At 50.3% G+C, this 14,446-nt stretch overlaps 1 protein-coding gene across 5 annotated transcripts in view; it reads right to left on the reverse strand.

Annotated features, from left to right (window-relative positions):
• Positions 1-14,446, reverse strand: part of GRM7 (glutamate metabotropic receptor 7) — a 206,904-nt gene that overhangs the window by 64,491 nt on the left and 127,967 nt on the right. For all 5 annotated transcript variants that reach the window (XM_048315264.1, XM_048315263.1, XM_048315262.1 and 2 more), the window contains exons 5-6: positions 4,998-5,138; positions 16-216 (exon numbers count right to left, since the gene is read on the reverse strand). In XM_048315264.1, coding sequence (XP_048171221.1) covers positions 16-216; positions 4,998-5,138 — 342 coding nt within the window. The remainder of the gene's footprint in view (positions 1-15; positions 217-4,997; positions 5,139-14,446) is intronic.

Genomic DNA, 14,446 nt, shown 5'->3' on the forward strand with positions numbered 1-14,446 from the left:
GGGTCTCTGTCTCACCGTTGAAGTTGACGCTGCGGATGTACTTGAGCAGCCGCTTGCCCCCCGCGTGCTCCATCTCGGGGCACAGCCCGGCGCTGTCGGCGCACAGGTCGCGGTTCATGTGGTGCAGGGCGTGGGCCATGGCGTACACGGCGTCGATCACAAACTGCACCTTCCCCTCCTGCTCGTAGTGCGAGTCCTTCCCGATGCGCTCCTGCCCTGCAGGGCACACAGGGACAGTCAGGGACGGGGGGGCAGCGCTCTCCTGGCACCAAACACCAGCGGATCCTCTCCGAGCACGCTGACAGAACTGCGCCGTTAATCAGTACCATAAAACATTCCGAGCTGGAACGTTATTAATTAAAACACAACCAAACCTCTGTCACTGCTACCAGAATCAGACACTTCTTGCAAGTTTCTCTCCATAATCCAGAGAAACAAATCCTGCCCTGATCACCGACGTGAATCCCGAACCCACAGGGACCACCTTAGAGAGACAACTCCAGTCTCTGTATGCTCCCAAAGCTTGGCTTTGAAGCAGGAAAGCATTTAAAGTAAGGCACAGCTGGTATTTAAAGCCTGGTGTTTTGTACTGCTGCAAATCCCAGGATCTAATTGAAAGTCAAAGCTAGATCAAGGGAAGAGTCACTTCAGAGATGCCACCAAAGGGGCACTCCAGAGAACTGAGGAACTCGCTGGCAATTAACGGCACCTCGGGAAGCTCCTGCCACTGTCACCCCTGCTCCCCAGCCTGCAGAGCCTCAAATGTCCTGCAGAATCCCCCCAATGCAGATCTCTAATTATCCACACTTTCCTTCTTCTTTGGTTCCCCCTGTGTTCACCAAATGCAGCACTGATGCCTGATCTGCTCAACCCAGCTGAGAGCTGCAGAGGGACTTCTCACAGGGGCCTGGGATGACAGGACAAGGGGGAATGGCTGTAAACTGACAGGATAAATTGGATATTGGGAAGAAATTCCTCCCTGGGAGGGTGGGCAGGCCCTGGCACAGGGTGCCCAGAGCTGTGGCTGCCCCTGGATCCCTGGCAGTGCCCAAGGCCAGGCTGGACATTGGGGCTTGGAGCAGCCTGGGACAGTGGAAGGTGTCCCTGCCCATGTCAGGGGTGGCACTGGATGGGCTTTAAGATCCCTCCCAATCCAACCCTTTCCATGATTCCATGATGGTTGAGACACCCTCTACCAAAACCCCTCAGTTTTAAATCTCAGCTCCTCTGGAAGCACTGAAATCCTGCAATGAACTGAGCAGAAAAAGTGAGTTTCCAGCTGGTGAAGTTCCAGGCAGGATCCTTTTCATTATTTCACTCCCTCTCATTGATTACAGAACTTATCAGGATTTCAAGCCCTGACAGGGAAAATGCTTTTAAGTGGTTTCAGCTCAGCTCTGTAACCAAATGAGGAATGCAGCAGGAATGGGTGCCAAGGGAGGGGATCTGGGATTGAAATGCTGCACACAAACAACACTGATAAGCCACAGCAAGTTCCAGAAGCATGGCTGGGCACACGCACAGCAGGACAAAAACCTTCAGCAGTGAAGAGATCTGTGAGAGGAACCCAAGCAAAACCCACCTGAAAAAACCCAAGAGCAATGTCAGAGTGTCCGAAGATGAAAATAATAAATGTTTTAAAGTCTTAATAGAATTTCCAAGAACAGGGATGCTTCCCTGAGCTGAAACAGCCACTTGGTTGGGTATTAAACATCAAGAACTGTGCACAATAAATCCAGATGTGGAGACAAATGTAACTGCTCACCCAAAACATGTGAATTTATACAGTTGGGAGTGTGCTGTCCTTCACCACAACACAGGCTGTTACCTTCTAAAGAGATTCTATTGCAATTGGAAGTTTAATCCAAATCTGAAGCAGCAGAGAACCTGCAAAGCAAATGTTATGATTTACATGGGTCGAATTTCTTCAGACTTCAAAAAAAAGCAAATATCCAAATTAATAGGCCTGGCTGAACAGTGCTCCCTCCAGTTTGTGTCATCCTCCTGCTGGAGTAACCAGTAAGCAGCAAATCAGGCCCAAAGTCCATTTTCAGGCAGGAATAAAACAAAAGTGATGGGCACAATTTTAATTCCAACTTCAGCATTATTGTGGGAAATATTTCCCCCTCTGAGGCTAGGCTGAAGAAGTCAGGCAGAACGTTCTACTACAGGCTTCAGGAATAGCTCCTGTATAATGGGAGTATAGAAATTCAATTATTAATTACTCTGGAAGAGAAGGAAGCTCCCAAAAGACATTAAGTTCCTGCAGATGAAAGCAGCAGGAGCAGCGCTGTGGGTGCCTCTGGCCAAGGGGCAGGAGAGAACCCCAGCACAGAGGTGTCAGGACATCCTGGGTGTGCCACGGAGGGAAGCTTGGAGAGCCAACCTAAAATTCACATGTTGGGTGCAGCGAGAAACCACGAACCCCCCTGTGCTGTCAGACTGAAACCATGGAAAGGAGGAACAAACCCCATCTGCACAATTTCTGCTTGTCTTTGAGAAGAAGTTGCTTTTTTGTTGGCTTTTTTTTTAACTTGGAGATCTGCAGGAGCCACACAACAACATTATCTGCTTCAGCACTGAAGCAGCTGACACCTGGGACACTCGAACACAACGTGATTTCAGGAGAACACACTTCTGTCCCATGGGTTTGAGATGAGTACCTTGGGATGTCAGGAGAAGGATGAAACACAAAAGCAATGTATTGACATGAGCATTTTTTTGCTTCCAAAGGATCTATTTGAAGGTGATGACAAACAATTTAAACCCCCCTTCCTTCTCAAGCCTCAAGTGCTCATCATCCTGATTCCTGAGAGACAGAGCAGCCAGGGCCTGCTTCAGGCACATCCTCACAGGAGAAAAATGCTGCAACAAAGACAGGAAAAAGAGCTCCAAACCCAGAGTGGTGAGAACACAGAGAAAGAATCCCACTTGTTCCATCTCCTTCAGATGACAGAAGTGAAATGCAGGTTTGAGAACTCCTGGTCACACTTCTTCATCTCCACAGAGGCAGCGTTAACGCGTCCCTGAGCAGAGAGGAGCAGACGGCGCAACTCCGCATGTCCTGTGTTCTCAGTGCCTCTCCTTCAGCTGATTCCTCTGCACTCATTGTTATCATCACACAACAGAGGGGATGTGTTAGGATGAATAAATAGTATCTCTAGGACAATTTTTATGGCATATAATTCACACAGACAGACGTCAAAATCCCACTCCATCGGTGCTCGCACGAGATGAATTCAGACTCTGCTTCAGTTCCTGAAGGATTAAACACATTTTCAAAGGGTCTCACACAATAGTGCTGCTGAGAACCTGGAGATAGTCATCATTAACAAGAGATTTAATTTAAAGATTGTGGAATGCTCACAGTATCAAACAGGCAGCTCTTATTTGCACAGGGTGGAATTCAGCAGTGGAGGAAGTGCCGGCAGAAAAATATCCACTGTTCATCCACCCCCAGCACCATCACACACCCCCTGCCTGGGGGCACAGGGATATCCACTGCCCCAGCCCCACGGATCCACCCTCCACAGACAAGTCCCTGCACCCAGGGCTCTGCAGATATCATCCCCGGATACTCAGTCACGGTACAGACACTGCACACACAGCAGGTGTGAAGTCTGAAGGCTTCTCCACATAAGCTCTTTATGTGAAAGTAGCTGAGAACCAGGGCTCAAGAGCCACCAACGACATGCCAGGGTAAATATTGTGATTTCAGGGAGCAGAGGATGACAGTGAGGCCTCTGTGCAGTGTAATCCCTGGACTGTCACCTGACAAAGCCCTCCAGGATCCAATAACAGCTCTGCAGTGACAGAATCCCCCCAGCCCAGCCTCAGCCATGAGATCTCATTAGAGACAAAAGCCTTTATTCAACAGAATCCATCAATCCCCATGGAATTTCTTGGGGAAAGCAGATGAGCTTTTAAATTTCTCCTGCTCACCACACAAGGCATCGGATAACGCTTCAACCCAAACTCCCTGCACTCTCCTTTGATTGGGGATCTGTGGCTGGGAGCACTGAGCTGCTCCCTGGCACCCATGGACATTCCAGGTGGGAGCTCTTCCCACACCTCCAAGAGCCTGGGAGCACTGCTGCTCTCAGGGACCCAGGGCCTGCAGCCTCCTACCTTCCTGTGCTATGAATTACCAACTCCCTTTAAAAGGATGGTGCTGATCAGTCACAACATTATCCCATCAGAGGCCACTCTGGCTCTCACGCTGGAGATCACTCATGGTAATGCTTTAGAGATCATCCTGGAAAGGCTTCAGCAATTTTTGGTCAAATCCCAGCCTTTTGGGGAGACCCCCAATGCCAAATTTAACAGCAGTGCATTCCCAGTGGAATCTGTGCTGTTCCTGTGCACAGCATTCCCACTGCCCCCAGGAACTGGGACCAACAGCGGAGGAGATGAAGTCTGGGAAGTTTCTATCAATTTTCAATCAAAGTAAAATAAATCCTCCCTTTGATCACAATTCAAGGCAATTATCCAACATAACAGGTTTCAGCTGCTGGGAAAATCTAAAGGGGTTGGGGGGGCAAGGCCAGGGGCGGCCAGGGCGGGGTGGCCATTAGGTGACAGCACTGGCCATGGCTTCCATGCCACAGGGGCACATTCTGCCCAACGCCTCTCCAGGGTGTTCTAGTCATGGAATCATGGAATCATGGAATCCCAGAATGGTTTAGGTGGCAATGGGCCTTAAAGCCCATCCAGTGCCACACCTTTCACTGTCCCAGGCTGTCCAAGCCCCAATGTCCAACCTGGCCTTGAGCACTGCCAGGGATCCAGGGGCAGCCACAGCTGCTCTGGGCACCCTGTGCCAGGGCCTGCCCACCCTCACAGGGGAGGAATTCCTTCCTAAATTGTTGTGAAACATCCTCCATCTAAAATAAACGAACAAAACACCCTCCAGCTGTCCTTCACCCCAATAAAACCATTCCTGGGTCCCACGGCAAACATTCCCAGAGCACGAGGAGGGGGAAGGATGACTCAGTTACCTGTGCATTTACGGTCCGTGTCCTCCTTCTTGGAGCCAGTGATGGTCAGCTTGCAGTTGAAGTTCTCCTCCCAGTACTCTGCAAACCACACGTTCCTCCTGTTGTTCTCCAGCGTGCGGGAGGTGAAATAGGTGTCGAACCCTGCGGGGGGAGAGGGCACAGCTGAGGCCTGGCTGTTCTGCCCTGGGGAGCTGCAGCCTGGACACAAACAGTGCCCTTGTGCCCCCCTCAGTACCCAGCACACATCTCTGTCCACGTGAGGTCACCGTGGGAAGAGAGAAAATCCACATTTTCTCATCAGCTGCATCCTGCAGGAAAATTATTCTGTTTCTAACTACCAGGTATAAAACTGGGCAAGGCAAATGTGAAACAGATCAATATAAAAGAAGTTATAAGGAAAAAGCATGGATTAGAGATGTACCAATAAGGAATGGAAATAAATGACATGGTGCAGCAGATATTGGGCCGAGCTCAAGAAAACTAATGTAGTTATATGCCTGCCCAGACCTCCAGAGGAGGCAGCTCCACCTCACCAGGCTGTTACCAGCACCCCTGTGCATACAAATTTCCACTGGGACCATCAGCCAGCACCACCCTCCCACAGCATTCATATCCTATTACCATCCCTGCAAACAAGATTTGCATGAGCACAAAAAAATCAGTGCATGTCTGTGCGCTCACACACAAAGTCTTTTGTCATTTCTCGTGTCTTTTTTCCCTGTGTAGCTGGCAGGAGCTCTATCCACTCATGTGCTCAGAAGGAACAGTGCTTGGAGTGGCACAGCCAAGTGCTCTTGGCACACAGCAAGGGGAGGTTTGTCGCCTGTGCTCCAGAGGTGTCGGATATAGGCAATGCTGTTCCACCCCTGCAGCCCCATCACAGGCTCCTGGCACTCCAAACCCTGCTGATTTTCAACCTTTTCAAACCCAGCTGTCTCTTCCCAAACCTCGCCGTCCCTCTGGAGTCTGGGGGCTGTGCCTATTCCCTGCAGGGAGCTGTGCCAGTCCCACAAGGAGCAGATCAGTTCCAGCACTGGGACCCTCACCTGTGTTAGTGCTGCTGGGGTCACCTGGCTGTAGCTGCAGTGAGCAACAGCAGAGCTCTGCCTACACCTAAAGATGCTGTTCCTCAGGGAACCTTCCACAACTGCAACCCCACTTCAAGTCCAGGTACAAAAGGAGTTTTTCCTTTTACTAAGAAAGTTGTGGAGGAATTCAAACCACCCAAATCTGAAACCTGGATAAAGCAGACCAGTGGTAAAGAGGACTTGAGAATGCTGGTTGCACTCAGAGGAGCTCAGAGGTGAATTATCTGCCATCCTACAAGTGCACACCCACCGGAGATGGGCATCTCAGAGGATGTTTTCCCACTCCTGGGCGCTACAGCTGCCCTAGCACTGCAGAAGAGGGTGCAAGGACAGAAGCAATGAGCTCATACAGCCCAAACCACCCCTGCTATTGCACCAGCGCCCTAGCACTGCAGAACAGGGTGAAAGGACAGAAGCAATGCGCTCATACAGCCCAAACCACCCCTGCTACTGCACCATCACAGGGGCCTGTCGGGTCTGCAGTCAGAAATGGCTGCAGATGCACATTCCATTGAAAGGGGGAATGTTCCTGGCACTGCAGCCAATGATTTCCCTCCTGCAATAGGTGGGTACAGTGGCACAGGCTGGCACAGCACGGAGCAGAGTCTGAGGAAAACCATCTGGCATGGTTAAATTAGCACAACAACCCTTCCACCGGGGATAAGATAGACAGCACAAACCCAGCTGTTTTAAAATTGCAAAGGAGAGTGGGACTGGGGTCAATCCCTCTTCTCCTCTCTGCTCTGTGTGCCAGTGACCCAGCTCTAATGTGTGCTTTCCTAGGGCTGAGTCTGCTGTTCACAGCTCACATCCCAAGCCCAGAAGGCACAGCCCACGTCATCTCCAAAAACCAACCAGGAAAATCAGCACTGAGGCCTTCCAGGAACAGGTGGAAAGCTAATTAAAATTTTACCTGCAGCCTCACCAGCAAATGATGCAGTTTATTAGAATCAAAAGTAGGTCCCTCCTATGACAGAGGAGGGTGCCAAGCCCAGAGGCCCAGCCCCACCGAGGGGATGCCCTGCTGCACAGGCAGCAGCCAGAGCCTGAAGGACAGCAAGCAACCCATGGGAAAATGCAAGTAAAGCACCAAAGCGGGCTGGGAGAAGCCCTCAGTGCTGGACTGCAGTTTTACTGAGTACTTGAGTGCACTCTGTAAGTTCCACATGATTTTCCAGCCCTTCACGTGGGGACTGCAGCTGGAAGTTGAACCTTCCCAGAATAAAATGGATCGAGCTGCAGGAAAAGAGACATCCTGGGATGGCAGAGACCCCCATCTCTCCCTGCTCTATTTATCCTGAGACAGGGACTTCACCTGGGCCTCCCACACCCTAAATGTATAATTTGTTGAAACTAAAGTAAACAATTGCTTAGAACTCCTGGGACACCTGCTGTAGTTAATTAATAATAAATTAGTGATTTAGGAATGTTTCTGTGCAGTCTCTAGAAGGGCCAGCACTATTCCTCTACCCAAACCATTCTGTGATTCTATGATTGCCACTGACAGGATTAAATTTCCTAAGGAAAAGATTCTCATGGATGGGTCAGAAGAATATTCAGAAAACAGTCAAGTTTTAGGGACACACAACCTAAACTTTTTCCTGTAAACCTGTGTATATTGGTTTTCCTCCTAATTAAAAGAGCATTTCAAATGGGATATTCTAGATCTACAATGTCCATATGGCTCAGAAAGAGCACCAATAAACCTTCCCTACGTGCCAAACTCACTGACCTCTGGGGAAAGTGCTCTATAACTTAATAACGTAAAATCAATGAGTCCTGATAAAACTGTAATAGAATTCCATATGAATTACTCTAAACCTTTCCAGATTTAATAACAAATAATAACATTCCCATTGATTTGTTTAATGATTCCCCTGCATTCGCAGGCTGGAATATGGATCCCTATTAAAAAGGGAACATTTTTTACCATTCTTTTCTATTGATCAGGACAAGCAGGAGAGTGACAGTGGGACGGGGTGCAGAGATGCACAAGTTCCTGGTAATTCCCAGGGGTCAGTCCTGTGCAGCCACCCCTCCCGCAGTGCAGACCCTGGGAATGCTGCTCCCACACAGCCAAGGTCCTGGAGAACCCCTCCCAGAGGCACCACCCTGGCAACTGCCCTCCTTCCCAACCTGGGAACAAGAATCCTGGAATGCTTTGGGCTGGAAGGGACCCTAAAGCCCATCCAGTGCCACCCCTGCCATGGGCAGGGACACCTTCCACTGTCCCAGGCTGCTCCAAGCCCCCGTCCAGCCTGGCCCTGGACACTTCCAGGGATTATTTTCCCAGGCAGGACTGTTCCTACACTTCCCACAGTGCTGTCCTGCACACACCTGACAGTGGCAGGTCCCTCTGTGCCAGTGGGAATCTCAAATGCTTCTCTAATTTTAGACACTTTTTTGGACTGAACCTGACTCAAACACTCAGGGTGAACAAGGCAAACACTCTCTGCACCAACGACAGACCTCAGCCTGTGCTCCATCTTTCTGACCTGATACATGAAAGCAACTCACATGCACAGGGCTGAACTTAAGAGTTTTGGGTTCAGAAGCTCTGGGAATTAGATGACCCAACAAAAACCACTGGATGCTTAAATGCAAAAGCAGGAATAATCACTTCTCACCCCTGTTCGTGACCAAGCATTGCACTGGTGTGACAAGATTTAGTGATCCCCCAATGTTCTCCATATTTCATACTTTAGCAAATTACTTTTTCAGCAAATACCTCTAAGAGATATAAATATTTCTTTTATGAGATTTTCCAAATTACAATGAATCTCTTATTACTTCAAATCACTGTGATTTGATTAAATCGTTATTTTTACACATAGAAAGATGATACTACCTCAAGGCTTCATTTATTTTCCACCACAGGATAAATATGTACACGAACTACATAGTGATGAGACAGAGGGAATAAAGGGGAGCATGGGGAGGGGGGAGTGGGGGAAAGGGACCTGATCCCAAACCCTATGGAAAGGCCAGGAAAATCTAGGCAAGGGACAAGGTTTCCTTGGCTCTGCGGCCATCAAAATCTGAGCACTCCAGGTTGTTTTCCTGCCACTCTCAGGGTGCCCCTTGGATCAGGCCAGGAGTTATCAGCAGTGTTAAGTGACTGAAATCAGAAATTCCTGGGGGAGATGGGAATGACTCCTCCCCAGCTGGCTGGAGTCAGGTTTGATCCAGGTGTTCTGTTCCACATTCACAGGCAGCTGTCTGGACTTGGAGTGTCTGCATGGATCCAGGCCTGCTCAGGGAACACTCACTCCCAGCCCCCCACACTCAGAACCCTCTCCCAGCTCCTCCCAGCCAGGGCTGTCCCAGCAGGAAGGATGCTACAGCACCACCGGGAGCCTCTTGATTATTCACCAGGAAATAAGCCCTGCTAACCCGGGGCTGTATTTACCCCACTCCAAAAACCCCAAATGATTGATTTCTAACATTAATCTTGCATCTCTGCCTCCCTGGGCTGCCCATTTTCTGGCTGGAAGCACAGGGCTCGGCTCCCTGGCAGTGCTGGCAATTGCAGGTGCTCGAGAGGCCAAACCAGGCTCCAGCTCTGCCATGGGCACCTCAGGGACAGAGGGAGCCTGGCAGCAGGGGCTTGTCACCGGGAAAGAGTCAGGAACACACCCAGGGGGACGGGACAGGGCAGAGGGAGCCTGGCAGCAGGGGCTTGTCACCGGGAAAGAGTCAGGAGCACACCCAGGGGGACGGGACAGGGACAGAGGGAGCCTGGCAGCAGGGGCTTGTCACCGGGAAAGAGTCAGGAGCACACCCAAAGGGAAGGGATCGGCTGCAGGAGATGGACTGGGGGCACCCAGGAAAAGCAACACCCTGTGGGAATAAAGATGAAATCAGGGGATCCAGTGCTGGGCTGGCACCAGTGACACCAGCAGCAGCCAAGGGAAGCTCGCAGCACCTCCAGCAAGAACAGCAGGGGTGGCTTGTGAAGCCAAGGTGCCATCAGCATGAGCACAGCAGGAGTTTAGAGGCACTTGTGTCACCTCTGGTTTGCCATGTCACCGGCACGCGCTGCAAACCATCCCCTCGTGTCACCAGGGACTTCAGAGGCTCAGGGGTTATTTAATAAGGAAAATCATTAAGCCTAATTAAACCACAAAATTATTGACCCACTGCATTTCCCAGGTGCCTCAAGTACTTTCATTCTCAGCCCAGGCGAGAGCAAATCCAACATATTGACCCAATTTCACTCGAGCAGTGATTTGATCAGTTTATGATATTTTTATTCTTCTATTTAGTCCCAAGGATGTCCCCAGTACTGACAGCCAGTTATTTCCCCACGTAGTAAATCATCACCTGCTATAATTATTGAGGCCAAATGAGTTGAAAGCAGCTACTCAAACACTTTTCCAATTTCCCTAGCATTTAACCCAAAGCAGTTTCATTTACTGGCATTAAATCTGGGATAAAGGCATTAGGTGTGGAATGACAAGATCAATTTTAGGGCAGCAAGTGTCTCTGCAGATTTCATGATGTTGCCCAACCACACACTATGGGCTGTTATTAAGACCATCTACAGATATTTTTTTGACCTTCTTGCTTGGTAAAAAAGCCGTAATAGAAATTATTTTATTAACTTCCATCATGCCATAAAAGTGCTTTGCAGTTGTTTTCTTTTTTAATAATTGCTGATTATAACTGTGCAAAAGGGTATTTCAGGTGGTGTCACATCTGACTTTTATATCCGTGACACAAATCACATACAGAGGAAATTCCACTTTGGGCAAATCTGGGATTTTAGGCTGTAAAGGTTCTATTAGGGAAACAGCTAGCTATTGGCTAAGCATCCTTGTTATCGCTTCATAAAATGACACAGCTGCCAGGGCAGTGAGATCATGACCCAGGCGGTGTCTGAGGCAGCCCTGTCAGGGAAAGGTTAATGTACAACTGCCTTATTATTCATTATTCTACATTTCACAGCCCTCAGGCACCTCTCACTCCCTGAGAGCTCCCATGTGTATCAACGTCAGCAGCACAACCCCCTGAATTTGTCCCTCTATTTCCATTTTCAGTGGCACCCCCTCAGCTGTTGCAGCAGGTGCTGGGCACGCCCAGGAGCTCAGCCCCATCCCCGGACTCTCCTGCTGCCTTGGGCTTCTGGATGGCCCCAGGATCCTCCCCCAGCTGGAGCAGGGGAAGCCTCCCTTTGTTAATGAACAACAAAAGGACCAAATCCAGGCCTCAGAGCTGCCACAGATGCTCTGGAGAGGCCCAGGCCCCAAAAACCACCGAGATTGTGCATTTTCAGCCCCAGAGAGACTTCCCAGGATGGCACAGGTAGAAAGTCACCTGGGCTGGTTACACAGCTCAGATCCAGTGCTCTGAGCTCAGCTGAACACTGCACTTCTCCCTCAAAGGGCTCCTGCTGCGGGAATGAATAATTCCCTATGAATTGCAGTGAGCAGAGTGCCAGCCAAGGGAGGAACACTGCTCACCAACCCACCCCTGTGAGCAGGGAGCGGAGCCTGCTGGAACCAGCATCACCAGAGCCAGGCCAGACAGATAAAAATACCTCCTGGAGCAGAATGCCTCTGCCAGGAAATCATCCTTTCCTGCTGCCCAGTTATTGGAAATGGGCAATTTGTATTGCCAGGACCTTTCTCCATGAAAAACTCCTTTTCCTCACACTTGAAGATGAACTAAAAGCTTTTATAAAAGCTGTTCACCAAATAACAGAGCACTGTGGATCCCTGGCAGTGTCCAAGGCCAGGCTGGACACTGGGGCTTGGAGCAGCCTGGGACAGTGGAAGGTGTCCCTGCCCGTGGCAGGGGTGGCACTGGATGGGCTTTAGGGTCCCTTCCAACCAACTGGATGTGTCTTCCCACCAGTTTCCTAAGTTCCTGCTTCCCACTCTTCTTACCAGAAGCTGCTCCACAGATGGCCTGTTCCCTTTTAATAATGCAGAGCAGCAAAACCCGAGATCCAGAAGGTCTAAATGCAGAAAACGAGAGTGCTTTTGCTCCCTGCACAGCAGCCACCAACAAAACGCTCTGAGCAGCTCCTTGAAGGCAGTTAAACTCCAGTCACCCACTTGCATAATTTAAATGAGGGTGAAAATACAGAAATCCCTCTCTGTTGGGATGCAGCAACTGCAGCAACTCCTGGAGACACTCAACAGGTTAAAATTAGAATAAAGAATGATAATGCAATGAAAACCCAAGGGGCTGCTCTGCCCAGCCTGGCTGCAGCACTCACACATCGAGTCCTTCACCCCCAGAGTTCATTTGCCCCGTCCCTCGCTGCAGTGTTTCCATGTCAGCAGCAGGAACTGCAGTGAGTGTCCCCAGAGCTGTGCAGCCTGGAATGTGTGTGCCAGAGCCCCCAAAGCACACCCAGCCCCACTGCTGGCACGGGGACACTGCTGGGGACAGCCACAGCTCTGTCCAGTGCTGCTCCAGGTGGTGCCTGTGTCCTGCAGAGCCAGAGCTGGGCCCAGGCAGCCAGGCTGGCACAGGAGCCAGGGCTCAGCTCAGACCACTGCAGACACTGCCAGCCTCACTGCACATTCCCCTCGAGACAGACATGCCCAAGAAAATTGGGGGGGACCTGAAAGCCCACCCAGTGCCACCCCTGCCATGGGGGCACCTCCCACTGTCCCAGGCTGCTCCAAGCCCCAATGTCCAGCCTGGCCTTGGGCACTGCCAGGGATCCAGGGGCAGCCCCAGCTGCTCTGGGCACCCTGTGCCAGGGCCTGCCCCTCCCTCACAGGGAATTTCTCCCCGGTATCTCATTTAACCTCCCCTCCTCCCTCACAGGCTGTTCCCCCTTGTCCAGTCACCCCATGCCCCTGTGAAAAATCCCTTCCCAGCCTTCTTGCAACCCCCTTCAGAAAAAGAAAGGGGCTCCAAGATCTCCCCAGAGCTTCCTCTTCTCTCTGAGCAACCTCAACTCACTCAAAATAGAACCCAGCCTCCTCATCACATCCTCCCCTTTTTCCTTAGGTCCTTTTACAAAATACAAATTCCTTGCTATTTGACAGCTGATTTCTTGACTCTCAGGCAGCTTGAACAATGCCAGAGTGTGCAGGGAGGTGAGCAGAGGGAGATAATTACTGTTCTCTCCCTCCTTCCCACTCCCTGCTCAGCTGAGGCTGCTCACCCCAACCCAGCTCCCTCTGTGCACAGCAATCACATCAAACACCAGCTCAGACCGGGACAGGCACAGCAGAGAAAACGGAGGGGATTTCTGGGGCTGGCAGGCCTGGAACCCTCCCTCAGGCTGCCCCCAAGGCCATGGGGCCCCGCACAGGGACACCCACAGCACCCCCAGGGCTCCTCCTGGGAACTCCTGCATCTCCAGGGAAAGCAAAATCCATTTCCAATTTGATGTAAGTATTTCAGGAGCAGAGCATCCTCTAAGCACCCATCCCTCATTCTCCACCACTATTTTTTTCTGCAGGGGTATCCCACCCCCAGCATTCCCTTTGGGATCCTGGCTGGCCTTGGAGACCACCAGGCAAGTCCTGTGGCCACTTCCTAGCTCAGAGCTCCCCTCATGTCACCCATCCAGCTGCAACCACAGCACCCAGAGACCCTTGAGCCCACCCCAAGGAGCAGAACACAGAATTCCAAGAGGATCAATATCCAACAGCCCCTCCCTGGCTGCTGAGGGGAGACTGAACCCGGAGTGCCCTGGCAGAGCCACCCCAGGCCTGCCTGTGTCAGAGATGCTGGGGAGATGCCTGAGGCTGCCTAAATATAAGGAAACTTTTAAATGGCTCTCAAGTTGCAAGATAATTTGTATTCCAGTCTCTTCATACCAACACATTAACCAAATACATTATTTCCATAATGAGGAGATGAACATCTGTGTGGCTTCCCAAAATTTCAAGTGGCAATACTCGAGACAAGTATTCCCTCTTTGGGGACTGACACATCAGCATTTCAAATAACTGCCATAACTAAAAATATCATTTAAATTCTAAGGAGGTCAAAGACAGTTCAGGTGTGGTTTAGATTTCAGGTTTTTTAGATAAAGCAAACCAATTTGATTCCACAAAATTAAGTCGCTGCAGTATTGTATTAAATCATTTGTGCTTGGCCCTGTGTAAAAGAAGTGCTCAATGCAAACTTTACCTGAAATGGGGAAGACAAATACCTGAAGCAGTGTTACATCACTGAAAATTGCTGTGAGTGAGCTGAAGAGCTCTGGGTCAGGCACCCCATGGCAGCAGAGCAGCCCCAGCTAATGTGGCCTCACCTCTTCCCAGCTTTGGTACAATAAACCTGCCCAAAGCCACCAAAAAAACCAACTCATCCCATCAGATCTGGAATATCTTTCTTTGGAAATTTATGCTATGGGAAGCAGTAATTAAACAGAGAAACAAAAAGCCA

Source organism: Corvus hawaiiensis, chromosome 11 (assembly GCF_020740725.1).
Source record: "Corvus hawaiiensis isolate bCorHaw1 chromosome 11, bCorHaw1.pri.cur, whole genome shotgun sequence".
NCBI classification, from domain to species: Eukaryota; Metazoa; Chordata; class Aves; order Passeriformes; family Corvidae; genus Corvus; species Corvus hawaiiensis.